Source organism: Aspergillus chevalieri, chromosome 2, assembly GCF_016861735.1.
Source record: "Aspergillus chevalieri M1 DNA, chromosome 2, nearly complete sequence".
Lineage (NCBI taxonomy): Eukaryota > Fungi > Ascomycota > Eurotiomycetes > Eurotiales > Aspergillaceae > Aspergillus > Aspergillus chevalieri.
This window is the reverse complement of record NC_057363.1, coordinates 2,155,121-2,182,822: the sequence shown is the minus strand read 5'-3', so window position 1 is coordinate 2,182,822 and position 27,702 is coordinate 2,155,121. Positions and strand designations below refer to the sequence as shown.

At 47.7% G+C, this 27,702-nt stretch overlaps 8 protein-coding genes and 2 non-coding genes across 10 annotated transcripts; 3 read left to right on the top strand and 7 right to left on the bottom strand.

Moving 5' to 3' along the window:
- Nucleotides 1–1,583: 1,583 nt before the first annotated feature.
- utr2 (putative cell wall glucanase (Utr2)) lies at nucleotides 1,584–2,966 on the bottom strand (the record flags this gene model as incomplete). Its single annotated transcript, XM_043285094.1, has 3 exons — nucleotides 1,584–2,302; nucleotides 2,368–2,805; nucleotides 2,855–2,966. 3 exons carry the CDS (start codon nucleotides 2,964–2,966, stop codon nucleotides 1,584–1,586), a joined length of 1,269 nt encoding a protein of 422 aa, XP_043133820.1.
- A 2,051-nt stretch (nucleotides 2,967–5,017) lies between these two features.
- ACHE_20755S (uncharacterized protein) lies at nucleotides 5,018–6,354 on the bottom strand (the record flags this gene model as incomplete). The annotated part of the gene is made up of 4 exons (XM_043285093.1): nucleotides 5,018–5,226; nucleotides 5,274–6,048; nucleotides 6,100–6,222; nucleotides 6,286–6,354. 4 exons carry the CDS (start codon nucleotides 6,352–6,354, stop codon nucleotides 5,018–5,020), a joined length of 1,176 nt encoding a protein of 391 aa, XP_043133819.1.
- A 1,162-nt stretch (nucleotides 6,355–7,516) lies between these two features.
- MXR1 (peptide-methionine-S-sulfoxide reductase) lies at nucleotides 7,517–8,288 on the bottom strand (the record flags this gene model as incomplete). Its single annotated transcript, XM_043285092.1, has 3 exons — nucleotides 7,517–7,550; nucleotides 7,602–7,920; nucleotides 8,006–8,288. 3 exons carry the CDS (start codon nucleotides 8,286–8,288, stop codon nucleotides 7,517–7,519), a joined length of 636 nt encoding a protein of 211 aa, XP_043133818.1.
- A 1,583-nt stretch (nucleotides 8,289–9,871) lies between these two features.
- Nucleotides 9,872–12,979, bottom strand: KLP5 (kinesin family protein; the record flags this gene model as incomplete). The annotated part of the gene is made up of 2 exons (XM_043285091.1): nucleotides 9,872–12,704; nucleotides 12,777–12,979. 2 exons carry the CDS (start codon nucleotides 12,977–12,979, stop codon nucleotides 9,872–9,874), a joined length of 3,036 nt encoding a protein of 1,011 aa, XP_043133817.1.
- Nucleotides 12,980–13,925: 946 nt separating this feature from the next.
- ACHE_20752S (uncharacterized protein) lies at nucleotides 13,926–14,492 on the bottom strand (the record flags this gene model as incomplete). The annotated part of the gene is made up of 2 exons (XM_043285090.1): nucleotides 13,926–14,417; nucleotides 14,490–14,492. 2 exons carry the CDS (start codon nucleotides 14,490–14,492, stop codon nucleotides 13,926–13,928), a joined length of 495 nt encoding a protein of 164 aa, XP_043133816.1.
- A 209-nt stretch (nucleotides 14,493–14,701) lies between these two features.
- Nucleotides 14,702–15,407, top strand: ACHE_20751A (uncharacterized protein; the record flags this gene model as incomplete). The annotated part of the gene is made up of 2 exons (XM_043285089.1): nucleotides 14,702–15,179; nucleotides 15,235–15,407. The coding sequence occupies 2 exons, from the start codon at nucleotides 14,702–14,704 to the stop codon at nucleotides 15,405–15,407; spliced, it is 651 nt and encodes a 216-aa protein (XP_043133815.1).
- A 1,540-nt stretch (nucleotides 15,408–16,947) lies between these two features.
- Nucleotides 16,948–19,802, top strand: ACHE_20750A (cyclic nucleotide-binding domain protein; the record flags this gene model as incomplete). The annotated part of the gene is made up of 2 exons (XM_043285088.1): nucleotides 16,948–19,407; nucleotides 19,461–19,802. The coding sequence occupies 2 exons, from the start codon at nucleotides 16,948–16,950 to the stop codon at nucleotides 19,800–19,802; spliced, it is 2,802 nt and encodes a 933-aa protein (XP_043133814.1).
- A 1,242-nt stretch (nucleotides 19,803–21,044) lies between these two features.
- On the top strand, nucleotides 21,045–23,039 carry ACHE_20749A (Zn(II)2Cys6 transcription factor domain-containing protein; the record flags this gene model as incomplete). Its single annotated transcript, XM_043285087.1, has 3 exons — nucleotides 21,045–21,533; nucleotides 21,597–21,872; nucleotides 21,930–23,039. 3 exons carry the CDS (start codon nucleotides 21,045–21,047, stop codon nucleotides 23,037–23,039), a joined length of 1,875 nt encoding a protein of 624 aa, XP_043133813.1.
- Nucleotides 23,040–23,313: 274 nt separating this feature from the next.
- ACHE_t20022S lies at nucleotides 23,314–23,386 on the bottom strand. The gene has a single exon. It is a non-coding gene; the product is annotated as a tRNA-Thr (tRNA).
- A 796-nt stretch (nucleotides 23,387–24,182) lies between these two features.
- Nucleotides 24,183–24,255, bottom strand: ACHE_t20021S. Its single transcript has one exon. It is a non-coding gene; the product is annotated as a tRNA-Thr (tRNA).
- Between the last annotated feature and the right edge of the window lie 3,447 nt (nucleotides 24,256–27,702).

Here is a 27,702-nt window from a genome sequence, read left to right as displayed (position 1 = left end):
GGAGCGGTTCAGACCTAGCATGTCAACAATACTGGACGAGAGTATAACGAAAATTGCTGACTTGGCTTCTTCAAAGACTCGAGCAACCAAGATATCCCTCGACTGTTTTCATAAGGAAGAGCTCCCTCCTGATCCCTTCCCTTTCGACCCACTGAGTGAAATAAAAACCATCTCTCGAAGAATTCCGGCTAGTGCTTGACTTGCAACATCTGGTCAACTGCATTGAGAATACCTGCCTTAACAATACTGAATGAGACCCATAGTGTGTACAACATGGGTAGAAGAAGCATGGCCCTATTAGAGGCAGGATTGTCATCGGCCTTTCCATAGGTTGCTTCTCATGGGTGCTGCCCTATGCCGGAAGTACCAGGAACCCTTATCACTGTCGTCGAGTGCAGACGACCGTGTAATACACCCTCCTCCGAAGTTCCTCAAGAGCCTCCTGTACTACTCCTTTGACGAAGGCAATGCTGACACTTGGAATCCTAATCATCCTGATGTACAGTACCTGATGAACTACTCCATCCTCAACTTTGGTGCATATGAAGAGCATGAGCCCATTTATGGACCTTTGGCAGGCTTTCTCCCTCAACAGAACAAAAACAGAGCACAAAGTCAGCGCGAATCACTTCCAAAGCATCCAGCATATCCCCAGGGAGTTACAACTCACTACATCGATAACGCACATGCTGCCATATTATATACTGAGACTATGGGGTGCTGGTTTGCATTCATGACAATTTCCGGTTACGCGTATTGGCCAACATTCGTGGAACCCTTCCGAAGGATCCCTGAAAATGCGAGTCAATTGAATAGGAAAATTCAAGTCATTCTCCCAGACAAATTCTACCCGGAGGAGTTATCCATGCCAACCCATGCACACAATGCATGGCAACTCCTTCAAACAAGAGAATCCATTATCCGAGTGCTCGGGTAATTATACGAATAAGTTATGTGGATTCAACTGTTTTCTGTATCTTTCTGTATGTACCATATCTCTGGCCGGCCCAATGAATACGCAGACGGCTGTCCAACGCCGCACCCTCCACTGCAAATATTCGAGTTCATTCTCAGGAGATTTCTCGGTATTCGCTTTTCTGACGATCCTTTCAGTGAGGTCCGCACTGATCTGCGGTCTGAATTGTTTCTGAGTGCCAAGGAAAGTAAGGATATCTTCACGGAGGATGAAAGGTTGTCCGAGGGTGGCGTGACTATGTTCTTGCCTGTAGATTGGGACGAGTGTGATTTGGAGACGCGTGTATATAGATCTTTATATATGATATGTCAATGTCAGAATCATAATATTAGCGACTGCTTCTAGCAATCCGGATATCAATAAGTAGGTTAGATCAAGTTAGGTCAAGTTACTAGTTATACAAGATCCAGTCGTTTCCTCCAAGAATCATAAACCACAGCGGAGCATCCAAGCATTAAATCAGAAAAGTCAAAGACAGAAAACCATGCAGGATATAAAAGATGCCTGGTATAAAAAAAAGATAGAATCCAAGATTCGAATCATGTGCGACGAAAAAAGGGTGACAAAGCATGTGCAGGAATAAAAAAGTTTAAAAGTAATTTTTTTTTTACAAAGTAATCAGCACAACAAGAGCAACGAGGACGCCGAAGAACGAGCTCTTCATCACATGCTCACCCTGGAAGTTGGTACCAGCGTTGGTGGTGACGTTCTTCTGGTTGTGGTTGTCGGAGGTGGAGGAGCCGTCCGACCCAGGCTCGTTACCAGTACCACCGTTGGTCTTCGGGACGCTGCCAGAGTCGCCGGACTCCTCAGAGTCACCCTCCTTGTCATCGTCTTTGTCAGCGCCGAGATCAGGGTCAAGACCTGTAGCACCGAACGACGCAAGCACGGTGTCGTTGTTGGTCACCTGCACAGAGGTGTTGAGACCCTTGTCGTCCTTGAATATGTACGACTTGTCGCCCTGGATATCAGCTCCGCCGGGCGGGCTGTAGCACTCTACCGTGATGTCGCTGAAAGACGCGTAATAGTAGCCCTTGTCCTGAATATCCTCGCTGTTCCAGTCGATTTCTCCGCCGGCCCATTCAATGGTCCCCTCGGCGTTGCTGGCCTGACCAGCGGGCCAGAGCGAAAGTTGCATCCGAGAGGGGGTCTGGGGGAACTGGTAGCGGCCGGCAGTTTCGTTCCAGGTCTTGGACTTCTCAAGGGTGCGCTTCACCTCGCCGTTGACGGACCAGTTGATGTAGTCTTCTGTCCAGTCGATTTCGTACTCATGCCATTCTTCGAAGGTGTTATCATCGCCAACTTCAGACTTGCCGCCGTTGTTGTCTGCATTATAGCATCAGTATCTTGTTCAGACCAGGCGAAATTAGGGGGGGGGGGGGGCAACATACAGTCAAGAATACCCTGGAAGTAATAGTTCGTCTGAACATTATCCAGATCCGCACCCACAAATTCAAAATCAATCTCATCCTTGGTATCCGACAGCAAGATAAACGCCGTCACAACACCAGCTCCACGGCTGCTCTTTATCTTGCCCTTGATCTTACCATACCAAATGTAGTGGTTGTTCGCGAACAACGTCCCCACAGTACCATTAGGCATGGTCATGACGAGGTTTCCATCGTCGATCTTGGGAAAGCCGCTGTACACCCAATCGTACTTGGTGGCGTTGCCCAGGTACTTGGTGTTGAGGGCTGCATTGTCGAGATTGTCCCAGGTGTAGGTCTTGTTTTGGCAGATGGGTTCAGCGACGCAGGAGTCGAGGGAGAAGGAGGAGAGAGGGTCACAGCCTCCGAGGCAGTAGGCGCCTGTTCCGCATTCTCCGTATTCTGTGCTTGTTAGGAACTGTAACGATGTAGAAGGGATGAGGGTACTCACGGGAACAGCAGGGCTTGTCTTCGGGACACTGGTTGCTAGTGTCGCAGGTCTGGGCCCAAGCAGTGGACGCCAGGAGCGATGCGAAGAGGATCGAAGAACCCAGACGCACCATTGTGAACGAGTGTATGTACAGCAATGCAATTGATCAAATAGAAGTATATATACTTTTGAAAACGAAGGAAGTAGAGAACGGCTGCAGTGATGTCCGAAAAAAGAAACCAGAAAACGAGAGTGAGGCCTCGTGGACAACTGCTGTTCAATTGCTGTACCTGACGATGTTAGTACTCGTTAGTAGACCACTGGCGACATAACAATGCTAAAGGGAGAAAAAAAAAAAAGTGCAGCGAGGAACTCTTATATGCAAATGGACCCGATCCCTCGGCCACTCACTAGCGCGCCACTAGCGCCGGCTGCACGAGGGCCCACATTAACCCTCTCGATACGGTGAAATATGTATTGCCGGTATTACAGCACACCCCAGCGTTCTTCGCGAAACCTGCATCGGCATTGGTCATTCTCATTTGCATTATCTCGGCAACTGCTTCCCGATGTGTATTCTAGTCCTTGACCCATGGCTCTAACTTGTATCCATCCATATTCCAAAATAGCAGCTTCTAAGAGGCTGTGCTCGTTTCTTTTGCCTTCAATAACCTCGCTTTGGGACCGCTAGCATGGTTTGGTTTACTAGTAGTGGTGGACTATAGTAGGCAGCAAGAAAGAAAGGCATACAAAGACTCCCCCTTTCTACCATCTGATATCATATACTACTGTATTATTTTCTCCGGTTTAAACTTTTCTTGTCTTCCTGAACCCCATCAAACATGAAACAAACTAGACAGCACCACGTTAACCAAATTCCGACAGGGGGTTGCCGGGGTGAACACTGCATAGTAGATAGTATGGATACAAGGGGACAGGTAGCATGCCATTCCGCAGAGAGACATTTCTTTATCTCTCGTTGTAAACAAGAAAAGCTGCATGAAGAGATGTCATTGTGACTGGTCCCATGCAAGTCAATCCATCCACCGTGGGTTATTAGTCCGTACAGAGTACGGAGTACAATGCATATTTTTATGCACTTAGATATTTTTAGTTTTCCTTTTCCACGGTGTGGGATAAGTTTGCAAGTTTACCACGGCTTCTCCGTACCCCGTACCAGATGCAAGACAATTGACATCATGCGACTCTGCTTTCTCTCAAAATTCGAATTGTCTCGCTAGGACCTATAATTTCGGTACAGCACTCCTATCTGTGCTCCGGAGTCTATTTATTTGTGTAAAAGTACTTGTATGAACGTGCAGTCTGCCAATTACCATACTGTACCGAGTACGGACCAAGTTCATCGGCGATACGATAATCCCTTCCCAATACAGAACTGACTGATGTACCCTGCAGCGCTCATCAACGCTTATCCCGATCGGGAATGGTTATGGGGTTGGCATTAAACAACATAATCTAAGGGAGATGAAAAAGGAGGTGTCCGCGTCTTGGTCATGGTTGGCAATGCCTGGCGCGGTTTTTCAACTGTCTGGCTTTTTACTTGTAAAATGACCGTTATCCCGCAAGCAAGGAGATGGTCTACGAGACATGTTCGATGTCGTGAAGAATCTCGGTCGATCATGATCAACAAACAACGTCTACACTATGTTACCACGGTACCCACGATCGTCCCTGTCAGATACTATCCTGTCCCGTGCTACTTATATCCCTGTCGATTCAGGGACTGTTCAGAGAGTTTCAACTACTCTACTACTAATACCACTCTATACATACCAGTCCTTTTACTGCTCTGCAATAACACTCCCCTACACTCCCTCCAGGGACAAGCCACCCCAATTCAAATCCGTAATATTAAAAATTTCCGTATGATAAAGCACAATAAAACCATAGGTAAACGAACGAACCCACCGAGGTAGGTGTGGTCGTAACCAACACTGATAATAGTCCATACATCAAAAAGGAGAAAAAGACTATCGCGCCCGGCACCTTACACGACACACTCGTGGCCATTCAACGTGGCAGCAGGGTGCCACATCCTCCAAAGATCTTGGTCAACGGTTGCCGTCACAATTTCCGGGGTGGGAACCATCCCTTTAACTCCCTTCCCGTATAAGATATCACTCGTTGGCTGCATTGACAAGACCAGAGTACAGCGGTCTGTAATTACCGCCCTGCTTCGCGCATGGCCCTTTTGACAAAGTTCTTGGCGTACGAGGGACGGCTGGTCTCCTTGACCAAGACCAACTCCTTCTCGCAAGGGTCCGATGAGAACGTCACCGAGACTCCGTTGTACACGTTGCGGCCGGTCTTCCACTTGTTGAACACGTCCAAAACCCTGCGAGCAACACTAGTGCTGGTAAAGACCGCCGTCGCTGAACTACGTCAGCAATGTTATAGAAATGATCTTAGGGGCTCTTACCGTTACCAGAATTGAAGACCCAAAGGAAATCAATGTTACCAGGCCCAGCCAGGGTACGAACGTCTTGCTTCCATTTCTCGGGTGACATGTTCTCCGCAAAGAGCCTCTTTCGTGCGAAAGAGAGACGTCGACGTTCACGGATCGGCTGGTTCATTCGGCGATGGTCTTCGTTCCACTCAACAATCTCAAGGAGCTCAACATTGACTCCCGGTCCAAGACGTCCAAAACCGAGAAGCGCTTCCATCTCCTTGTGCGAGTTCAGGAACATGACACCGTGAGACGCGTGCTGGAAGGTGACCCTAGCCCTTCCATTGGCCTCGATTTTGATGTCCTGCAAAGGTCCCTCGTGGATCCGGGTGGTGATATAATGAATGATGTCCTTGTTCATACGTCCACTAACACGTAAGACAGCCGCTTTGGTCTCCGGAATCTCCGGTGACAAACAGGACGCGGGTCCAGCTGCAGGCAGTCCAGGCAATTCGCCCTCCTCGTCATCACTGTTCTGGCTATACTTCGAGGCAGAAAGTGCCGTCATCGACACCGGGGACATATACTGAGATCGATCGTGAGTGCTGGCTTGGTTGTTGGAGAAAGAGCCAGCAATCTGAGCCCAGCTTCCAGCCTGAGAAAAGTGGCTATCATGCGGCTGGGTCTTCTTGACGGCATGGCTCTGATAGTTGAATTCTCCCTGGTTCTCCTTATCAACCTCGTTCATGAGGGCGGCAGCGGCCTGTTTCTGGATCGTATTGGCCTTCACATTCAGGCTGCTACTGGACTGCTCGACATCAGCTGAGTGAGTTCCAAAAATGAAGAGATGATGACCTACCACTTCCTCTAAGACATATTCAGTTGCAGGAATGTTGTCAACACCCTCGCTAAAGGCATTAACAATCATGATACTCAGCTTGCCCAGCTCATTCGCCGATTTATGCTGTCCATGGTTGCGGAACTGCATGCTTATAGTTAGGACAAACGACACTCAAGCCCCATGGTCCTTGACAAGCTTGCTTACATGGCAGGCGATGCGGTTGAGATGGCCCAAGGCCTCAGCCATGGCGCCATCAATAGAGTAGGTCACCATCTCGAATGACGTTAGAGATGGAAGATCAGAAAGCGGCGGATACAAGATCCAAAATAGAGTTATATTTATCGCAAAGAAGAGGGGTTTCCGGAACGAAGTTCGTGGAATTCTGCCAGTCGACCAATCAGTGTTAGATGGGTTTGATTCCATGGCAGACAAGAAACAAGAAAGGAGGGTCATGCCACTCAATTTTCAGCCCAGAATCCCGTCGAGACTTTCAGAGCTGAGATCGACGCGTCAAAACACGCAGTCGTCAATAGTATCCCAAGAAACGCTGAGGAAGGAAAAAGGTTGACTGAGAGGAGCAACCAGAAGCTGCTTCCCTTAAATCAAGACCTGGGGACAATGAACCCTGAACAAAGCCTCTTTGCCAGAAAAGCCAATAGACAGACAAGGTTGTTGATGGTCTTTGACGTGTTGCCAAAAGACCTTTGTTGCTCTAGGCGTAGAAGGTGCCTGTCCGAGACTCCCACACCAGAGCCCTGGTTGTCGGTTAACTCGTGAAGATGATGCTCATAAGATGATTTGCTGATGCGAAAATGAAGAAATGAGATGCAGAATAGTAAGAGATGGTTTGGAAGAGGATGTGTTGCTTGTGTGAATTGGGAGGAGGGGAAGAGAGGAGAGTGTGGGTGGTCGAGTGAATACAGAGAAAGAAGTCACGGGCGAGGGCTTTCCTATATGGGGTCACCTCATGGGGAATCACCGCCAAAATGGCAAGCGACCATCACGTCTACAGTTACCATACTCAAATCCAATGGGTTAGCTGTATGAATGCGCGCTTGGAGAGATAAATTAATGCGAAAGACATATTTTGTATTTCGTGTTCCCATGCTCGATGCCGATGTCGCGGGACTATACTGTATACAGCATCTCTTCTTTACTTGGATTATATTCGTGCTCTTTATTGGAAATCTACTAAAACTGATATACAAAGGGCATAGAGCTCGTTCTACCAGAGATTATTGGGGATGGTCTTCCAGCGGTATATCTGTAGCATCCCACGAGAAGTGCTTTGATAACACGAATAGATGGGGAATATGGAATTAGATCCGGTTATATATACATCAAACCAGAGTAATCCCACAGGTATACCCATCAAAAAAATCATAATACCCCATAGCAGGAGCAAAATCATTAGAAATCATAACCTCGCACCGAGTCACGCAGAAAGCGGCGGGAAAGACCTCACGAAGCTGCAAGCAATTAGCATCATTCCTCTCCAGCCACATGGAAAGGGAGCATACTGAGCAGGACATTCATATCCCGACGGGTTCTTCTTCAAATACAACTGGTGATAGTCCTCCGCATCCCACCACTCACCCGCCTCAATAATCTGCGTGCTAAGCGGCTGCTTATACCACTCCTTGCTAACCTTGTCCGTGATATCGTGCGCAATCTTGTGCTGTTCATCGCCGTGCGTGAAGACCGCGCTGCGGTACTGGGTGCCGACGTCCGGGCCCTGGCGGTTGAGCGTTGTGGGGTCGTGCATGCGGTAGAAGAATTCCAGAAGCTGGCGGTAGCTGACGATGGAGGGGTCGAAGGTTACCTGGAGGGCTTCGGCATCTGTTTCGTTTTTTGAATGCGATTAGCGATGCACTTTCTCCTTTCCCTTTTTGAGGCGTTTAGAGGGGGAAAACTAGGTACTTACGACCAGTATTCCCGCTACACACAGCCCGGTACGTCGGCGACGAGGTGTTTCCGCCAGAATATCCCACCCTAGCATCCAAGAGACCTTTTCCATTGCCGAATTCCTTCCGGAACAGGTGCTCCACGCCCCAGAAACAGCCTGCCGCCACTGTAGCTTTCTCCGACATTTGATTGCTGTTGCGCGAGGCCGACTCGGGTGCCAAAGAAAAGAACGGGGAACTAGTCGAGAAAGGACGGAAAAGTCGTGAGAAAAGTGTTGAGCCAATCGCGGGCGCAAACGTCATTTGGAAGAGGGAGTTTGGTGATTATACGTACTGTATATATATATATATATATATATTTGAAAGGGAGAGGTTATTCTTTGTGGGAGGCGAAGTCGGAGTTGATGCGAAATCCGCAAAAATGATGTAAAAATGCTCGTTTTGGTAAGTGACGGCGGGGAAGCTTCAAGGTGCATCGGAGATCTTTCACTTTCGACAGAGAAACTACTCGTGAATATTATCTTCAGAATAAGACATACGGTTCGATTAAAAATGAAAGGTGATTTTTATCATGTTCGACTCAACATAAAACCAAGAGTGTCCAATGAATCAATCACCTCTCCCATAGCCCTGATACCGAGCAAGTCTAGCAACAACCAGAGCCGTTCAAAACACCCAGTGCATACCTCAGAAAGCCGATCAATTTCTCCAAGGACACTCAGGTTCCTCATCAGAGAGGTGCTTATAAATTGACCGCGCCGATTCCCGCTCATCCCAGTCCCCATCCGATCTGTGTAGAGAAAAGGAAATCAGCACAACTCCCAAGAAGGGTAAAGATGGGACCTAAACGCACGAAATTCGACAAGCCTGCGGCGCAAGCATGAATGCTCTCAGCAAAATACAGGTCACCACGTCGTCATACGGCTTGTGCGCAGTCTGCACAGATCTGCCAAACGCCCAACCCTTGTCCTTCATAATAAACGGGTAGTGCGCACGGTTCCCAATCCCATTAATCCAAATCCCCTTGTCGACGATAGGAAAGGGTATTATTCTGTATATTTCTTCTCCCTAGCCCTCGTCAAAGTCACAGTAGTAAAATCTCGCCGTGCTGTTGGTTGTATTCTGCTCCGTTTTGATCTGTTACTTCAACTCCGGAGGCCACGATGATAGCAGGGACTCCCTCGACGAGTTGCGGCCAGATGAGCTGCCAGTCTGGTCCATTTGCGTTGATGTCGTAATAGGTGGGGGATTCGTTTGGTTGTAGTGTTTATCGTGGTTTCGAGGCATGGGTTGCTTCCGACGTACGACATCTTGGCTGGATGTTGCGATGAGGAAGGAGAGCAATTGAATCAATGTAGAGAAAACCATGAGCTTGGAGTGAGAATTAGATAAAAGACTAGCATCGAGGTAACTCTGACAGGTGCCTACAGTCTTGCAGCAGTCTATGACACCTTCCTCATTTAACTTCGACTGCCTAGATACATAGGCAGCATTTCCACCTAGGCAAACAAGCCATAATAAGGGAAAGATGGCTAATTACGTGGTCTTATGGTGACATCAGCCCTACAAGGTTGCCAGTTAAATCGGAGAATAATGAGAAATACGATTAATATCCTACGGTTCAAGCCAAAACCAACTCCGAGGATGCCAACCCAGACAAAGAAGACAGTACTGTACACGTCCGATAAAAACAATGGTATGTGATGCAGTAGGGAAAAGTTCATCAACAGCGAAAGCAAATGAAAATACAAGCACACGATATAGTATGCTCTCCATGCCACATCGCAATTTGGAATATCAAAAAAGAAGTAGTGGTATCAGTCATCCGAAACACCTTCCCAAGTTCCCATATCAACATAAAACAAACAGAAAGAAAAATATATCATTTACCAGTAAGCACCCCCTGAGTTGTTCGCTGAGAGCTTTTCAAGATTTGGGGTTGCCATAGCACTAAGCCGGATGGCATCCCGGCTCGTGAGGCTGGCCCGGAGGTCACCGCCAAACGTAGAACGTCTATGCGCTGTGCTCTTCATGACAGGAATCGTTCTAGGACCCAAGACCCGTGGCTTGGACTCGGTTTCCTCGTTCTTCGCCATTCGTCTGGCCTGAGAGGCGGTGAACATGGTGTTCTCGGTAGATGAACCTCCTCCGTACGATGCAGAAGTTGGGCTCCGTCGGCGGTGGGCACGGAGGGCGTTCGCAGAAACTGCAGAGCCAAATTGACCACCCGAGATGCGTCTCATCGCAGAGTTAATCTTGATAGCGTCGTCCTTGTTTGCCTTCCAGCTGCCCTTACTTTCAGACAAAGGGCTGCTAGAAACGCTTCCGCTGGATGTTCGCACTGGCATTCGAGACGGGCGTTCAGCAGGAGGACGGTTCAAGAAGCTACTGTTCTCGATGTTTCGAAGGGGTGACTTCTCGTTATCGGACAGAGGCAAGCTTGTCGAAGGGGGCGCAAGGACCGGAGAGCTGCCGTTCTTTTTCGACAAGAACCCAGCTTGAAACCTGCTACTCTTGGGAATGTTCAGGGTTGGCTCCGAAGGCGGTGCTGGAATTGGAGAAGAACCCAGAGAGCCCAGAGAGGGACTCCTCTTTGGCACTGGAATGCCCCGGGGAATAGGGGATGTCCGCTGCACCGGTAGCTCATGTTCAGTGTTATCTTCTGGGGCTAAAGCGGCTGGAGCAGCTGGAGCAGCTGGAGCCTTTTGGGGAGTTTTCTGAAATTCAGCCAGAGAACCATCCTCTTCATCATCTTTCCATCGAACACTTCGTTTAGGTGCTTTCGCTTGAGACTTCTTTGGAGAGAAGCTGACACTCTTCCTGCCCACTTTCATCTTGGGACGACGAGGAGATGCCTTCGTGGGAGAGGTGACTGTCGGGGCGAAAGTTATGGGAGCGCTCAAGGCCTTTGGGTTAGGTACGTTGATAAGGCTCACCCTCTTCTTCTTGGGAGAGCTAGCCTTGGGCGGGCTAGGCGGAGGGATCGGGGGCAAGCTGCCATCCGGCTTGACGATATTGGCCGTAACGGTAGAGCAAGAATTCAACATTTTCATGAGGATCATCTTGCCTTCCTCAATTGCCTCTGCTTCACTCAGCTGCATGATGGTCTCAATAGAAGTGATAATTTCGAACTGAGCCTGCAAAAGTAGCTGCATTGTTGCCGCATCCCCGACCTTGTCTTGCTCTGCCAAAGCAGTCAGGGCCTCCCGCTCCGTGTTAGCCTTGAGTAACTCAGCTTCGCGATTGAGGTTAGAAATGTCACTGTTGTCGGAGATATTGAATTCCCTGAGCTGACGAATAGCATTCTCGAGGGCGGAGTTCAGCCCACGATCCCATGCATTCTTGGCCAACCGCTGGTGGTAGTGCTGTCGGCTCCCTTCCAACTCCAAGAGTATTCCCTGAGCCGACTTGCGGATAGCCTGGAGGTTTGACAGTGGCTCTTCGTCTTCGTAGTTCGCGCAAACATTATCGAAAGCAGCAATCCAAGAGGACAGCAAGCCGATCCGGCGGCTGATCTGTCTCAACTTGACCATACTGTTGGTCCGTTCCTGTCTCTCCGGCAGCGAGTGCTCGTATGCATTGCGAATACGAGTCACACCTTCTAGAAGGACGCCATCTTTCTTCTCGGTCTGTTTCTTGAATTTGGCAAAAGCAACCTGTTCATAATTCTTTTGCTGTGCCTTAAGTTCATTAATTAGATTCATCTGCTCATCGATCTTCACCAAGAAATCCTTGACATGACGGTTGACATTAAACACGTTTCTCGTGACTTTGGTCTGAATGTTCTTCGCCCGGTTCGCGTATCGCAAAGTGTTCTGGGTTTCATCAAAATGCTGACTCGATGGACTGACACAGACAATCATCACCGTCTTGCAGTTACCACCGAGAGAAAACTTGAGAAGTCGTGTCAATTTCGAGTTGCGATAAGGGACGTGGTTGCTCTTGCGTGGATCGCAGAGCGCGTTGATGCAGCTGCCCAGGGCAAGTAACGACTTGTTGATGTTGGCACCCTCCCACAGCCTTTCTCCTCTGTTCTTTGTCGCACTCGCACGTTCACTACCAGCCAGGTCGATGATACTCAGTGTTGCCATTGTATGCGGTTCGTTGACATCAGCGTTGCGGTCCTTTTGGGCGACATTTATCTGTAGAACGGCGTGGGATCGCGAGGAGGTTGCATTCGCTTCGGTCGGAGACATAGTACGGCATTCGTTACCCTGCATAATCATGTCCATGACCTGCTGCACACTCTGCGGGTGATGACTGGACAAGCCAGCCACTGAGACTGATTTGTTCGAATCCTCTCGCAGCATCAAGCCGGCTTTGCTTCCACCGGGAACCAAAAGATCGCGGATCGTCTCGTTGTAAATTTCGAGGTACGACAGGGACACTTCGGTTACTTTCTCCGACGATCTCTCTTCGATACGCTCGAACAGCTCTTGCATAGTGAGAAAAATGATACCTGGCTGTGAAGTGGTGCCAGTGATGGTGTGTGTTTTCCCACATCCGGTCGCACCATAAGCAAATACCGTAGCATTGTAGCCGTCGAGAACATTATCGAGAAGGCTTCTGGAAGTAGCCTCATAGACCTCTCCCTGCGAGGCATTCTGGTCGAAGATCCGGTCAAAGGCAAAGGTCTGGTCCTTGACACGCGGCTTTCCGTTGGGGACGACGCTCCTCGAGAATTTCTGAACGGGGTTATCTTCGGGGGGATCGAACACTCTTTACAACTGTCGTCAGCTTCTATCCAGAGCCGTGTATATCGGAAACGGATAGCTTGGTTAATCCACTTACAGACATCTGTCGTCGATGACCTTGATGATCGACCTGAGTCCCTTCTGTTGCAGCTTCGGTGTGGGTGCTCCGGCCAGAGACCCATCACCAAGAAAGAGAGGTCCAGCCTCACATTTTGAAATCTGAGCAGCCTCTCGGATGGTGAACGGTCTCACACGAACCGCGACGGAAATAGACGAAGAATCGCTCGACTCGGGAGGCATGATGGAATATGTTTTTATCGGCGGTCGGTTGGGAGAGAAAGAACGGAAGAACCAAGTTAAATCAAGTCGAACTCCCTCCCAGAATGATGTATTTGTACAGATCCACGTCCTTTGATTTCGACGCAGTGGGGGGGAAACGATAAGTCGACACCCAGCGTCGCCTGTTCTCCGGTCGAGTTGTGACAACAAAAGAAAGGAGCGAAACGTCACACCCGATTAGTGTGAATCGGACGGGATCAGACGCTGGGGAAGGTATGCTGCGGGTTAGTACTGCTCCTCAAGCCGGATGGGTTATCGAAAAGGGCTCGCAGACGAGGAATGTTGACTGTGGAGTCGGCGTGGTCTGTATTTCAACGCCCTGGTGAGGCTTGACCTGTTGACGTTTCGCTTGTTGCTCCGAGCAACCATCGGTGCGTGTCGATAACACAGGCTCTGTATTTTTTTTTCAGTTTACCACAATGTATGTGAGATATTAAAGCGTATTACTATTAATACCACAGTGTGTTAAGCTTATCTACACGCACTGTGGATCCTACCACTTGAGATCATTGGGTATCGAACACTGACTCGAAATGGCCTTTAAACAGCATAGAGTCAGACCGTGTTGTCGATTGTCCCTGATTTAGCGGTGGGAGTGCAAGCACGTGCGCAATTCATGTAACGGCTTGGGTTGCTAAGTTGCTTACCTTGTACGGGATACTGAGAGCACGGAACTACGACTGGATAAGAGTCTGCAAAGGTTACAAGGAAAGTAAGCGCATGTTGTCTGTCTCAGACCCCAGATCGGACGCCATAAGTGTAAATAAATTCGTATCTGAAATAGTAGCAACGTATCGTCTCTCGTCCTACATCCCAGCCTGAAATATATAACCCAACGCCATGTGAACGCCGTACAATGCTCGCGTAGAAAGGTGGCTGAATAGCCTGAGCCAAAGAAGAACCGTGTTCACTGCTCGACTTCCTCTTCATCATCGAATTTGGGAACAACAACATCCCAGCCAGGGTCCTCAAGTTCCAGGTCAATATCGATATCCTCTCCATCCTTCTTCACAGCCTTCTCGCCATCAACGAGCTTCTTGAACCTAAAAGCGATAGACTGTCCATTCCGAAGATCAACACCCTGTAAGCTTATCGAGCCACTAGCCTTCTTCCCAGCGTTTTTCTTTGATTCCTCTTCCTCTGCGAAATCTGGCCCCCCCACCTCCAGTCGTGTCCAGCCTTTCTCTAGATCATTCTTGTCCACGGCAACTCCAAATTCAATATCCGAGGCGTCTTCAGGAAGAGGGTCTCCGTTAATTTCCGTCAATCCGCGAGCTTTGAGTGCATTTAGTAGAGCAGTCTTGGTGTTTGTGATGGATTCTTGTGGTAGGAGCATGAGAAGCACGGTTGTCTTGTGCTTCTTGAAGAGGAGAGTCCAGCTCAGAGGGTCTGGGTTAGACTATGAGACAGGTTATTAGCAACTTCTAATTTTATAAGACAGGGAATATGGATAATAATGAAAGATACCTACCATGTTGTATACAGTATCACAAGTTGTGCTGCAGGTAGTTATGAGCGAGCTGTGGTGGGCGGAGGTCGGAGAATTTCTTTATCGGAATTCAGAGAACTCCGCGGTTGATCTCGACGTTTGCATAAACCAAACAAGAACACCAACACAAACCGCCGTGAGACCACCATCTCAGATAACAGGAGCCTTCTGAGACACAACTAGTGTATGAATTCATGACCAATCACCCCACCGACAATATGGACTCGCGAGAACCATCGGGCCAGCGCCCTCACGATTCAGCACTACTGAGAGTTATTCATTGGCACAAGCTCTTCGACTCAGACACACCTCCCCGGCTCGGGATGGAAGTGAAGAGACGCCTGCCATACACTACCATGGCGGCATTTGCATCTGGAATGACCATCGGGTCCTTTCATGGTAGCAAAAAGGCATCATACCAGTTCCGAGCCGAGAACGCCCATCGCTATCCCACGACTTCGGCAGCATGGTTCCAGTACCACAAGAGCAAGAACTACGCATCAATAGTTGGCGGTGTTAAGGATGGCATGAAAATGGGGTTCAGGCTGGGTGCTGGAGCTTTTGCGTTTTGTTTATTTGAGGAAACGGTGGATTATGCTCGGGATGATACGAGAGACTTCTTGTCCACGGTCACGGCGGGATTGTCGTTTTCTGGAATCTACAGCTTACTTGGTATGTTCCGTTCTTGTATGTCTGGACTTGAAGGAAACTGACGTTTGTTGTTCAGCTCGCCATGACGTCTTCACGGCCGCTCGCACGACGAAACTCGGGTTGAAATTGAGTCTTGTGTATGGATTGGCGCAGGATGCGCTAGAATCTCTTAAAGGTAATCGACCTCCGTATATCGACTTCCTGCTGGGGAATCGTCGGTCACGTGTCCGAGAGGGAGAGACAGTTTGATACGCATTCTGAACTGTCCTCTATCCATCAAGCCGACCGCGACCTGCATACCTGATTGGCGCGGAAAGTCGCTCGACTATACAATCGCCTCTCCATGAATGTGACTGCATTGGACATTGGAATATCATGAAGGTTGGTATATTCAATCACGAATTCGGACGTCCTGGGATGGATTTACCGATTAAAATCAGCAAATCCAGCACACCATGATATCCGTCAAGTGATTTTGATTCTGAATTGAAAGGTCTTGGTCCTCTTCGGTCGTCTATCTGATAAGACGACAAGCGCCGCCTGGGCGACACAACTGGGTCTGATCGCGTCTTGTCAACCCCAGAGTATGTCAAATACGAGCCCCAGTCAATCCTTCTGATCGACAGTATAAGCATCCGATGTATATCAAACTATGTCTTACCCAATGATGAAAGAATCGCGAGCGGCGCTTTGCAATACTTGAATAGCAGCGGACACACATAATCGCAGGAAATAAGGTCTTTTGTTCTCCCAATATCATCCCTTTCTATAAATATCGGGATATATGTCAATTCGATTGCCGGATGCAGACGTAGTGCCACTTGCGATCATAGAGCCTGTCCTTTAGGAGTAATAGTAGTATCTGCACGCTGCAGGACAGGCAATCATTCCATCATTTTCTGGAAAAGGAATCCATTGGCTTACATTAACTTATACAGTTCATTTTCAATCTTATCCGCAGGCTGTTAATGCCCCTGGTCTATAATAGATTGATCTTTGTCCCTCCAGTTCTCCCTAACTTCTATGGCTGTGTCCCCTATCCATTGAGGCGAGAACTAGATCAAACACTCTTTTTCGCGGTTTCTGCTTGATTTCTTCTCTCTTATCTCTTTTCTCTATTATGGACGATTGTTCTATTTGATTTTCTCCGACTGCAGGAATAACAGTGCTGGCGTTTAATTTATTCTTTGAATTGACCGCTAGACCGGTGTTTCCCACCCCCACCAAGCCACCGCGCGTTACAGTGCATATATGTGTTTAGGCCCATTGAAGATACTTTCGCTGGTCCAACCTACAATTCAAGCTCCTTTTCACCTCCTCCCAGCTCTCTCGAGCTCATAGCTGTCTGCGTCGTTGCTCGGAACTTGGCGGTGGAGCTTCAGCACTGTCTCTTTTCTCTGGTACGGGTGATCTTTTGACGTTTTGTGATTTCCCCGCGTCCGCTGCTGGAATTGACCACCGACTAACGGCGCATCATGTCCTCCAAAGTTCTTCCTACATCCCGGTCCTCTTTTTGCGTGTCCCGATCGCCTTTCCTGTCATTCTTGTATAAATTTTCTCTCTGTGCTCGCCTTCAGATGAGCGCCTGCTGAAGGAGAGTTTCTGTTGCAACTCTCGTCTACGTCATCGCTTCATTGGCCGCTTCGCCGCAAGAAGGTCGACCGACTATTCTAGACTACAATCCTTATATGCAACTTGGTGGAGGCAGAACAGCAATCGGGACTTCGCTGGTCCATTCCCTCTATTACGAGTTACCATAACTAGTTGACAGAAATCTCAATCGACCATCATGCGGCGCCATGGCAGGGCCGCCGGAGGGACAAAGGCTGTCACACCCATGCCGGAAACTGTCTCGTTGATACATTCCTTCGATTCCGTCTCGAACCCCAATCGTCCAGTTCGCCCGTCGCCGCTGGCCTCCTCACATATCAAGGCATTACCGCTCGACCTTGTTGATCGTTTGCGCTCGTTCCCGCTCTTTCAGTCTACGCCGGAGTCATTCCTCATTGACATCGGACAGCACCTTCGTCCGCAACTCCACGCAGCCAATGACTATATTCTGACAGAAGGGGACGAAGCGAAAGCGATATACTGGTTGGTTCGAGGTGCAGTCGCCGTTACCTCCCGGGATGGTGAGAGTATCTACGCAGAGCTCAAGCCTGGCGCCTTTTTCGGTGAGATCGGTGTGTTAATGGATCGCCCGCGCACAGCAACCATTATCGCGCGAACACGGTGTCTGCTTGTGGTCTTGACCAAAGAGGACTTCCGAAAGATCCTTCCTCGGTTTCCCGATGTCGAAGGCGCGATTCGGGATGAAGCTCAGGAGCGGTTGATGATCCTTGAGAGGAAGAAAAAAGAGACCTCCGCCCCTGCTGTCGACCTTACCAATTATCAACTTTCCGGAAATCAATTTCGACGTGGCTCAAAGAGACTACGAGACAGTCCCTCCAAGGATGTGTCGCCTGCTGATCAGGACAGCCATACCATTCACCCGATTAATGGTAATAAAAAGCGCAAATCTCCAAGCCCTGTAATGAAGGACAAGTCGTCCAGCGCGTTGGCGAACGGACTCGTGAACGTTCGTCTATTGCTTAAGGAGTTGCCATTGTTTTCGGGTTTGCCTGCAGATATCCTTCACTTCCTAGGGCTCAATGCTCAACCGCGATCATACCCGCCTTTTACAGACATCATTCGACAGGATTCCCAGGGACGGGAAATCTATTTCATCGTGCGTGGTGAGGTTGAAATTCTCTCCGGGAGAACGCAACCTTTGGATAGCCTTTACCGCTCCAAGTCAAACGGCATTCAGCATCCGGAGTTCGAGGTGAAAGCCCGTTTAAGACAAGGGCAATACTTTGGGGAGGTGGTGAGTCTATCTCTCGCACCGCGCAGAACGGCGACAGTTCGTTCTGTTAGCTCTGTGGAATGTTTGATGATTGGCGGAGATGTTCTCTCTCAATTTTGGGATAAGTGTCCCAAAAATGTCCGTGATCAAGTTGAGGACACGGCCAAGGAGAGGCTGCAGGCAGCCTCAGACGGCGACGTTGTTATGACAGAGGACCCTGCCCCTGAGCAAGTTGTCAATGGATTCGGTATTGACGACAGATTCAAAGCCGCCGCATCCCGGAGGCAATCGATGCCCATTTTGACCCTCACGGAAACAGAACTAGATAGTCCCCATCGCCAGTCTAATGGGGTAGACGACCAGACCGTACTGCGACCGTCAGATCCGGACCCTTATATAAACTTTGGATTGGACAATGTCCGAGAACGAAGTCGACGAGGATCAGTCGCGCCGCCAACGCCAGAGGAAGTCTCTAGAGAACAGCATCGACCGTCGCCTTCGCAATCTCGCCGCGCGAGCTCTTCTTTCACTTATACAGATTCAGCTGAAGTATTCAAGTCCCAGGCGACTACACCACGCCCTTCTGTGTCTGATAACCGTGGTATCTTGCCCGACAATACACTAGTGCACATCTTCCAATACCTGGAACTTCATCACCTTCTTCGTCTTCGGGCCGTGTCTCTTCATTGGTCCGAACTTTTGTCCAAGTCTGCGGAACTGCTTCACCACTTGGACCTCAGCTTATACAACCGATCGCTTACGGATGATGTTTTGGTCAATACAATTTGTCCTTTCGCTGGGGAACGGCCGCGTTACATTGATATCAGCAATTGTTTCCACATTACGGATGAGGGATTCAAGAAATTGGCCAATACGTGCGGCGCAAATGTCGCGACATGGAAAATGAAGAGTGTGTGGGACGTCACTGCACCTGCTATTCTTGAAATGGCCGGTAGTGTCACAGGCTTAGAAGAGGTCGATATGAGCAATTGCAGAAAAGTCGGAGACACTCTTCTGGCTCGAATACTTGGCTGGGTCGTTCCGGGGCCGCACAAGCCCAACCAAGAACAAGGAAAACCGGGCAAGGGGTCAACGTTGAAACCGACGATGCAGACCGCCGCCGGGACTGTGTATGGGTGCCCTCGATTAAAGCGACTGACACTGCAATATTGCAAGCATGTCACTGATCGCTCGATGCACCACATCGCTGCCCATGCTGCTCCTCGAATAGAGGAAATGGATTTGACACGCTGCACGACTATCACGGACCATGGGTTCCAATTCTGGGGAAATGCACAGTTTACTAGGCTGCGGAAGCTTTGTTTGGCAGATTGTACCTATCTGACTGATAACGCGATCGTGTATCTGACAACTGCTGCAAAGCAACTACAGGAATTAGACCTTGTATGCAATCTCCCCTCCTTTGGACAAGTCGGGATCAAACTAACAACAATTAGTCTTTCTGCTGCGCATTGTCAGATACAGCGACGCAAGTCCTCGCCCTCCAATGCTCCCAGCTAACCTATCTGAACATGTCCTTCTGTGGCTCCGCAATCTCCGACTCCTCATTACACAGTATCGGCCTTCATCTCCTACACATGAAACGTCTTTCCGTCCGTGGCTGTGTCAGAGTTACCGGTGCTGGCGTCGAAGCAGTGGCTGATGGGTGTCATCAGCTCCAGTCACTCGACGTTAGTCAATGTAAGAACCTCCTGCCATGGCTCAAGAAAGGCGGTGCGCAAAAATATGAAGACAGGATACGCATTGAGACGGTTGTACAAAATGCAAAGTTCAGATGAACACCACGGTTACGTTGTGCGGGTTCGTCGGATTTTCTATTCATGCTGCCATGTTATTACATGGTGCTGGTTGCCTAGATGGCGATGTTTCTATAAGTGTTTATTCCGGACCTTCTTGTTATTCATTCTGGAATTTCTCAGTCTATCGTTTTGACTAATGATCTGATTTCCTTTCCCCTTTGTCATTACCTGCTTATCTGTTTTGGATACTCGGGAAACTACACGGTCGTTTCGGTTTGTATGCGATTACATTCGTTTCCTTTTCGTTTTCTGTACTATGTACCATGGTTCATGACCAGCACGGGGTTCTTTATGTATCAAGCTTGGTGTACGGTTGGTTTCATTCGCCTGTCGTTTATGTCATTTCCTTTCCGTCTTTTCGTTTCTTGCTTTTTACCCGGCTATACGGCTTTGCATTTTACGGGCGACTACTGTGATACTGTGATTCTTTTGTATTCTTCAAAAGTCCGGCATGGGCATGGGAGGAGTTTGACCGAGGGCAAAGCATTATGGCAGCACAATTTTAATCATTCTACTCCATTTATTTACTAATGTCTTTTGGCAGCCATTCTTGTTTCTTATCTTTCTGGTGATACCTTTGTATCCTTCTATAATGACATTATTATCTTCATTAGCGGGTTATCCATGCAATTAATGCAGTCATTCCAATTCATCTCTTTGTTTTCCCTTTTTCCTAATTCATTCGATCTTATTATTCTTTGTGACGAGGGCCAAAGAGACGAAAGACAGATAAGTCCTAATTGTATTGTCTCGAGCCAAATCAAGAATGTTTCATTGTCCCCCAGGGTCCCTCGAGTATCAAAGAAAAGCAATTCATGCAACAATCTGCTTTGCCTTATGGTTGCCTCTAACTGACTTCATGGCCCTATGGTTCTTTAACATTCGTATTACAATGGCTTTCTCCGGCCAACTACTTGTTCAGCACAATGACTCCCCACAAAACATCCATGTCAAAGTTTCATATCATTGTCTTCTCCCTAAAAGCAGACCGTTGTCTTTTCTAGACAGAGAGCAGGCTAAGAATGAGACAAGAGGATTGGTAGCCTGGAGACTTGCTATAAAAGAAGTGATGGATCTCTGGAATAACCTCCTTACCTACTTCCTTCTTCATCAGCTCCAACCTTTTACTGGTCTCCGGACTGATTCACTATTCTATACACTCCCCTCACTACGAGCTGATACTCTTCGATAGGGAGTTCCGATACTGTGAGTCCATCAACTATGGCGGGCAACAAACGCACCTCCAGTCAAATGGACAACGGCAACGACAATCCCAACCCCAATACCCTAGATGAATATCAAGCTCTTCACTATACTGACAAATTCCAGGATCTATTTGAAATTCCCAATTCCCCTTCCGAGGAAGTTCTCGCAATGTCAGGTGCCTTTGTCTTCCAAGAAGCGCCGATCGACGACAACAACAACAGCAGCAGCAGCAGCAGCAGTAGCAACAACAATAACAATGACAATGGTACTGACATCGACCCAGGTAACGCTCTTGCCTTGCAAGACCCGACCCAGGGTATTCCAGTTGAGAACACCGTTGCCACTGATATTAACGAACAAGCGACTATGGAACACGTTGCAGAGCCACCAAAGGCTCCCAGAAAGCGACGCAGAAAAGGCGACCCGGAACCAGACCACTCAGCGCTGGTTCGGGAGAAGACGGCAAAGTCAAATAGGTGTGGACAGGCTTGCGACCGGTGCCATGTGAGTTCTTACCCTTTGTTTTTGCAGTTTTCCTGTTCTACGGTTAATGGCTTGATTCAACAGATGCGCAGGTTCAAATGCGACGAAGTTAGAGGCGGTTGCCTTATGTGTCTTCGATCAGGATATGAATGCAAAATGACTAACAGGGTTACTGGAGAAACTGTCGTTCGAGGCGGAAGGGAAGGTGTGGTGATTAATTTTGACGATATTCAGCGCGAAAACGACCGGATCAAGGAGGAGAACGAGAAGCTACGTGAGGAGATTGAGCAGTTCCGAAGCGTGGTCGGTAAGCTGCAGAGTCAGTTGCAATACTACCACAGTAAATTCTCAATGGGAGCTGTGAGTACTTCCCCAGTCTCCCTGATGAATGAAGATTTAGAAGCTAACATGCTCCAGATACCAGGCCCAAGCCACACACAAGTAAGCGATCCTTCCAGAGTCTTACCCAATCCAAAGTCCCAAGCCCGAGCTATGCAACAAGCCAATCCGAACTCTTTGTACGGTAATCAAATCAACAGCAACAACAATGGCACTACCCAACCCGTTGCGTCTAACTATAACAACAATGCATTTTCAGGGAACATGTCTATTGGCTCTTCGGCCCCTTTGCCCATCCCCAACTCCATGCTCAACGCATTCTCGCGCTCTGAGTGGGCTCAACCCCGTCTTCCCCAATGGTTTCCTGCTGTTTCGCGAAACAACATATTGACTTATCTTCCGCGTTCTCAGGTTCTGGCTCCTATGCAGGATAACGGTCGAGGTATGTATCAGGGCATGCAGATGCAAAACTTCCAGGGCTTGGGTATGCAAAGCCAGGGCTCGCGAAACTTACCAATCACTCTAGATGCTCAAAATGATCAAGTCAATCCTCAAGAAAACGCCAACACCCAACCTCAGCACAACCATGGCCAAGACACAAGCGTATATGTCCAAGGTATGTCCCACAGCATGAAGACGCTAAACCAGGGTTTCCAGGCTCCGCCTCAGTACCTTACCAAAGGTGCGCAAAACCAGACCTCCCAGCATGAAAGCAAGAACGTTCAACACCAGGACTTCCCGAATACAAAAGTGCCATACAAAACCGCTCACGATTATCCTTTCAACTTCCCACAACCTGCGCCGCAGAGCTATTCGCAACCGGTCGTTCAGTTCCAGGGAGCTGGACAACAGAGCGCAGGGAATCAGATTCCGAGTTTCCTTAACGACCCCCTGAGTGGAATAAAGAGCGAGGATGACACTGATGTTGTTAAATTCGATCTCGGGTCTGGATGCTGCTGGACGCCTCTTCTACCAGCTGCGTTTCCCAGTCTTGACCTGGACGTTGCCACGAAACAGGGCTCAACTGCAAACCCAGCAAACACTGGCACCGATCTCTTCACGGTCAACGACAGCAACAAGCTTTGCCAAGCACAAGACCTATCCGACCCAGAGATCCTCAGTCTTCTAGAGAGTTTGGAACAGCAGAAACAGTCTCAGCCACTGGTTCAAGAACTAAAGCAAGAATAGGGCAACCGTGACGGCGAGGGAGTGGCAATGTTGAAGTGAAACAGAAAATCCAGATAACTACTGTATTATAATGGTTCTGATTGTTTTGTTGAATCCTCCCAGTACTACGGATGTATTGGTCTTTTTGTTTGATCTATGTTCTCTTTCCTTTTCCTTTTGTGTGTACGGAGTAGTTATTTGTGGTGGTGTAAGCGACTAAGAAACAGGCAAATAATTGCTCAACTCAGATTATATGAGGATCTCATCCATACGATAGATGAGAGTAGAAAAAAAATGCTCGCACTCGGATTCGAACCGAGGATCTCATGATTACTAGTCATGCGCTTTACCAACTAAGCCATGCGAGCTGATTGGCTAGACAACCACGAAAAAAATGTAATAAATAAAATCAAAATTATTATTATATAGATATATATCCTATACATTCAATATAGATCACCAAATGTAGGTAATGGCGTAGGAACCTGTAAAATCATACGAAGCAGAGCTAGAATAAGCCTTGAAATGCAAAGATAGGTTATAGGATATACTATTGGAGCCGTGGTGTCGTATAGAACTCACTGGCCCGTACGCGTAGTTGTTCCATCGCGTAATACCCCAGTAGTGTATTCAATCGAGCATTTGATCAAATATCCGGTTGAGTATTCGTGAGTATTCGGGGACATATGCTTAGTCGATTGCCATGTTTTCAATCGAGTATTCAGAGGGCATATGCATGGTCGTAGCCATTATTGAGTATTTTGGGCCTTGAGGACCATATGAGCAATCTGGGGCTATAAGCGTGTGAGAGATGTCTAGGGAAATAGTTGGTCAGTCAGTTAGTTGTCTATCCGTCAAGCCATCAGGGTGCATAACGAGAGAGAAATTCGTGAGCTTTGGCTAAGGCGTACTGAGGGGATGACATCAATTAGGAAAGGGTGAGGCAGACTGGAGCCAATTGAAAAGTAGCTTTATGCCAAGAATGTTCGCACCAATGATAAATAGGGGCAAAAAACCTATAGCCAATTAAAAGAGAGAGAGAAGAAAAGAAAGTTTTTGCACCTTTGATGATTCACCAATCACCGCGGAGATGTAACCCACCACAATTGATGGTAGCGTTGAGCTTCGCTCCACAATAGAAACAGAAAGGAGGGGGAAAAAAAATGCTCGCACTCGGATTCGAACCGAGGATCTCATGATTACTAGTCATGCGCTTTACCAACTAAGCCATGCGAGCTAATTGCTGAAAAGAACTGATAGGTTTGCTTCAAGACACAAAAAATAATAGGACCTCGATGGAGACTGAGAGGCTGAGCAAATTACCCTTATAATGGAATCCATGCAGGGTCTGCAGGAATTAGTAACTGCATAGAGTTTTCCCTCTGATTTGCTTGTGACACTTGTAGATCCAGCTGCCATGTCATGCAACTTACACGCTTCTCTCCCAGGTTCCCACCACCGATCATTTGATGTATTCAGTTCGGCAAAATGTTTTGCTTTCAAAAAGACAGCCGCTGCTGGGCCTAGCTTTCTGCGGTAGAAGGAACATTTTGAAACCTCCTGGATCATCCTTGGACAGCGGAGGTATCACCGCACCACCGCGGCTGACATGGATATTGAGCCTCTGTATAACTGGCCATCAAGCTCGGACCAGAGACTGGCATCCTTGAGAGTTCCATATTGATGAAAGCAGATGAGCCGAAGGCTCCATTGTTTTTCAAATGTGCTTGGCCCAGCAGATCTCGACAATCGCTGACATATCCTCGCGGAGCTTACACACAAATTCTCGATGGGGGAGATAGAGATCCTCGAAAAGTAACTTGTTGTCCATGGTGGCGGGCATCGATGGAGGGCCGTTAAATCAGAGGTAAGCAAGAGAAGCCTTCGGTGGAGGTAAGCCAATCAATGAGGGGCATAAAGAAGAAGCGGATGAGGGAAGCTAGCTACCTATGTAAGGAGGCTGTCAGCGCGAGACAGCTTAAGGGAGGGCTGGGATCAAGCACATCATAATTGTCAATTGTCTGTCACTGAACGACTTCAACGGAGGTTTTGGAAGCGTTTTGATAAGGTTGTTAACACTATCAAAGGGTACTCCTAGAGCACTTTTTCGCGCGATTGTATCCAACGTATCACAGTAACATGTCATTTAATGCCTTAAATCCATTTTAATGTTGAGGTCCTCTAAGACCTTAGTAAGGTGGTGTCAGGATAAGAGGAGGGGGAGTAAGTAGATATTACGGCGTCCCAAAGACCGTTCATACTGATAAGAGGGCCTTCGAGGACGAAGGAAGGGCCCAAAGGATGTTGATTTATGCAGAGAGCGCCAATCTGCCTCCAGGCATCTACACCTTTCCAGGCTCCCAACACATCAATGAGCATTTAGACAGCCATTATTTTACCCTAAAGCCTTTCCGCCAGTGCCTCCTCTCTCTGAGAGCCCTCATATATATCGCCCTGCTCTTTCCCTGGTTTCTCTTAGTAAATGTTCTATCACTCTTCTCTTTATCGACTATCCTGCTGTCTTTATATGGTTGTGTGGAACAATATGGAGGGGTGCAGGGTGAGAAACAGATATATAGATATACAACAAAAGTCTACGTAATTCCGCGTCGCGCGACGCGGCATTCCATCATCTTTTCGACTACCTACACCATGCCTCGCACCCCTTTACGGGGAATTAGAACCCTTTTAACGGGGTATCATAGTTGGCCGATTCCTTGCAGGCCAGAAAAAGGCCGATATTCAGCGCGAAATGAATTTACCGTATACAACGATTCAAACCACCATTGCAATATACCAGTCCTCCACCACTGGCACTAGTTCTCCTTGCATTGGACGACCAGAGATCCTTTCTGATGCTGATAAGCAATATATTCTTTTACAAGTCAAGCGGGATCCCTTTATCAGAACTGAAGATATCTGCAAATTACTTGGGATGCCCATTTCTACACGCACTATTGCACGCATGTTAAAAGAATCTGGGTATGGTCACTGGAGAGCACAAAAAAGACCTCAGTTAACTGAGGAAATAGCTAAACTACACTATTAATGGGCATACGTGCGCAAGGATTGGACATATGAGCAGTGGAGCAAGATTATATGGAGTGATGAATGCTCTGTTGAGCTTGGCCAAGGGAAGAAGAATCAATAAGTATGGCGGCTCAACCACTTTAATGAAAAAAGGAAGAAAAAGCATATAATCCCATACACCAAAGGCAAAGGAGTATTTATCATGATTTGGGCAGCGATCTGGGGCGGTAGCCACCTGAAATCTATCGAATGAGTCAGGTTGAGGAATCTACTCGAAGAGGGTATTCTTCACAGTCCTATTTGAAACTTATTGAAGATTATCTACCTGCTATATGGGAATCTGGTATGGAATTCATGCAAGATAATGCTCCTATACATACAGCCAATATTATTAAGAATTGGTTTGATGAGCATGGTATTCCCCTTGTTGATAGACTGCGACATATCCTCATCCGCGGATACCACTTTGCTATCCACATCCAAATCCGCACGGATTTGGATATGACTCAGGTATCCAAATCCAAATCCAAATCCGCGTGGATAGGATGCGGATATCCGCATGGTATCCGCATTTGCACAATTCTCGCTAAATTAACTACATTCAGGCTGTCATGTGATGCATAACTCGCTGATTCAGATTCGTAAATATCAGTTATTTACGCCTGTTCTGATTGTAATAGGATCAGTTGGCACTTTTCCATTGTCCTCCTTATGAAATTTTTGAAAATGCTTAGGTATATTAGACCCTCTGCATTTGAAGTAATTCTAGTATCTCAAATTACAGGCGAAGTGGTGGTAGCTACTAATGATTTAGATATTAAAAGCTGACCTTGGGTGTTACAGGTGAAAATATATATTTACTGCTGGAGTGTGCAGGTGTATCCTCTACCAAGAGAACTACTCTCATGAAGATTGATTTAGGGGAACATTTGCCTGAATAAGATATCAAGCAGTAGCAGGAGCTGATTTTTATATATTTCCAATGCCTAGTCCATATAGTTCAATATGTAATTGTTGGAAAATCAAGAAAATGGGAACTTGATGATTTTATCGTGAACTTTGCGGATCTACATGGATAATTAATGGATATCATGCGGATAATCCAAGGATATCCATATCATATCCGCACTAGTGTTCATTTAAACCTATCATAATATAGAGCGGTACTCCATAATAATAGATCTATCTACTCTACATGTAACTCCCTGCAATAGTCAATGTCCCCTGAAGCCATGTTTAAATCTTTCTGTGAGTCCCTCACATTTTGCTCAGTGATAGTTTCCTATTTACACATTTTTCAATATGTCACAAAACCAACAATCTCAGTTTTCTGATTCTTTCTATGATTCTGACTTTCTTCAATCAGACATTATACAACCATTCTCTGATAGTCAGCAAACCATCCTTTCTGCACCTGATTCAGACTTCACTTTTCCACCACCACGACCTCGTGCTCCTGATACTCTTGCTCGGGTTGGTCCTAAATTCCGCCAGAATTGGATTCTTTACAGCAATATGGCAAAAACCGACTTTGTTGAATGGTGGTTAAAAACAGACTTTGGATCAAAGAGGGAGGTGTCACGGCGCTCTACTAGGATGATGGAACGTCCAACTCATGGGTTCTACCTAGGTAGCTATCGACGAGAATAATCAA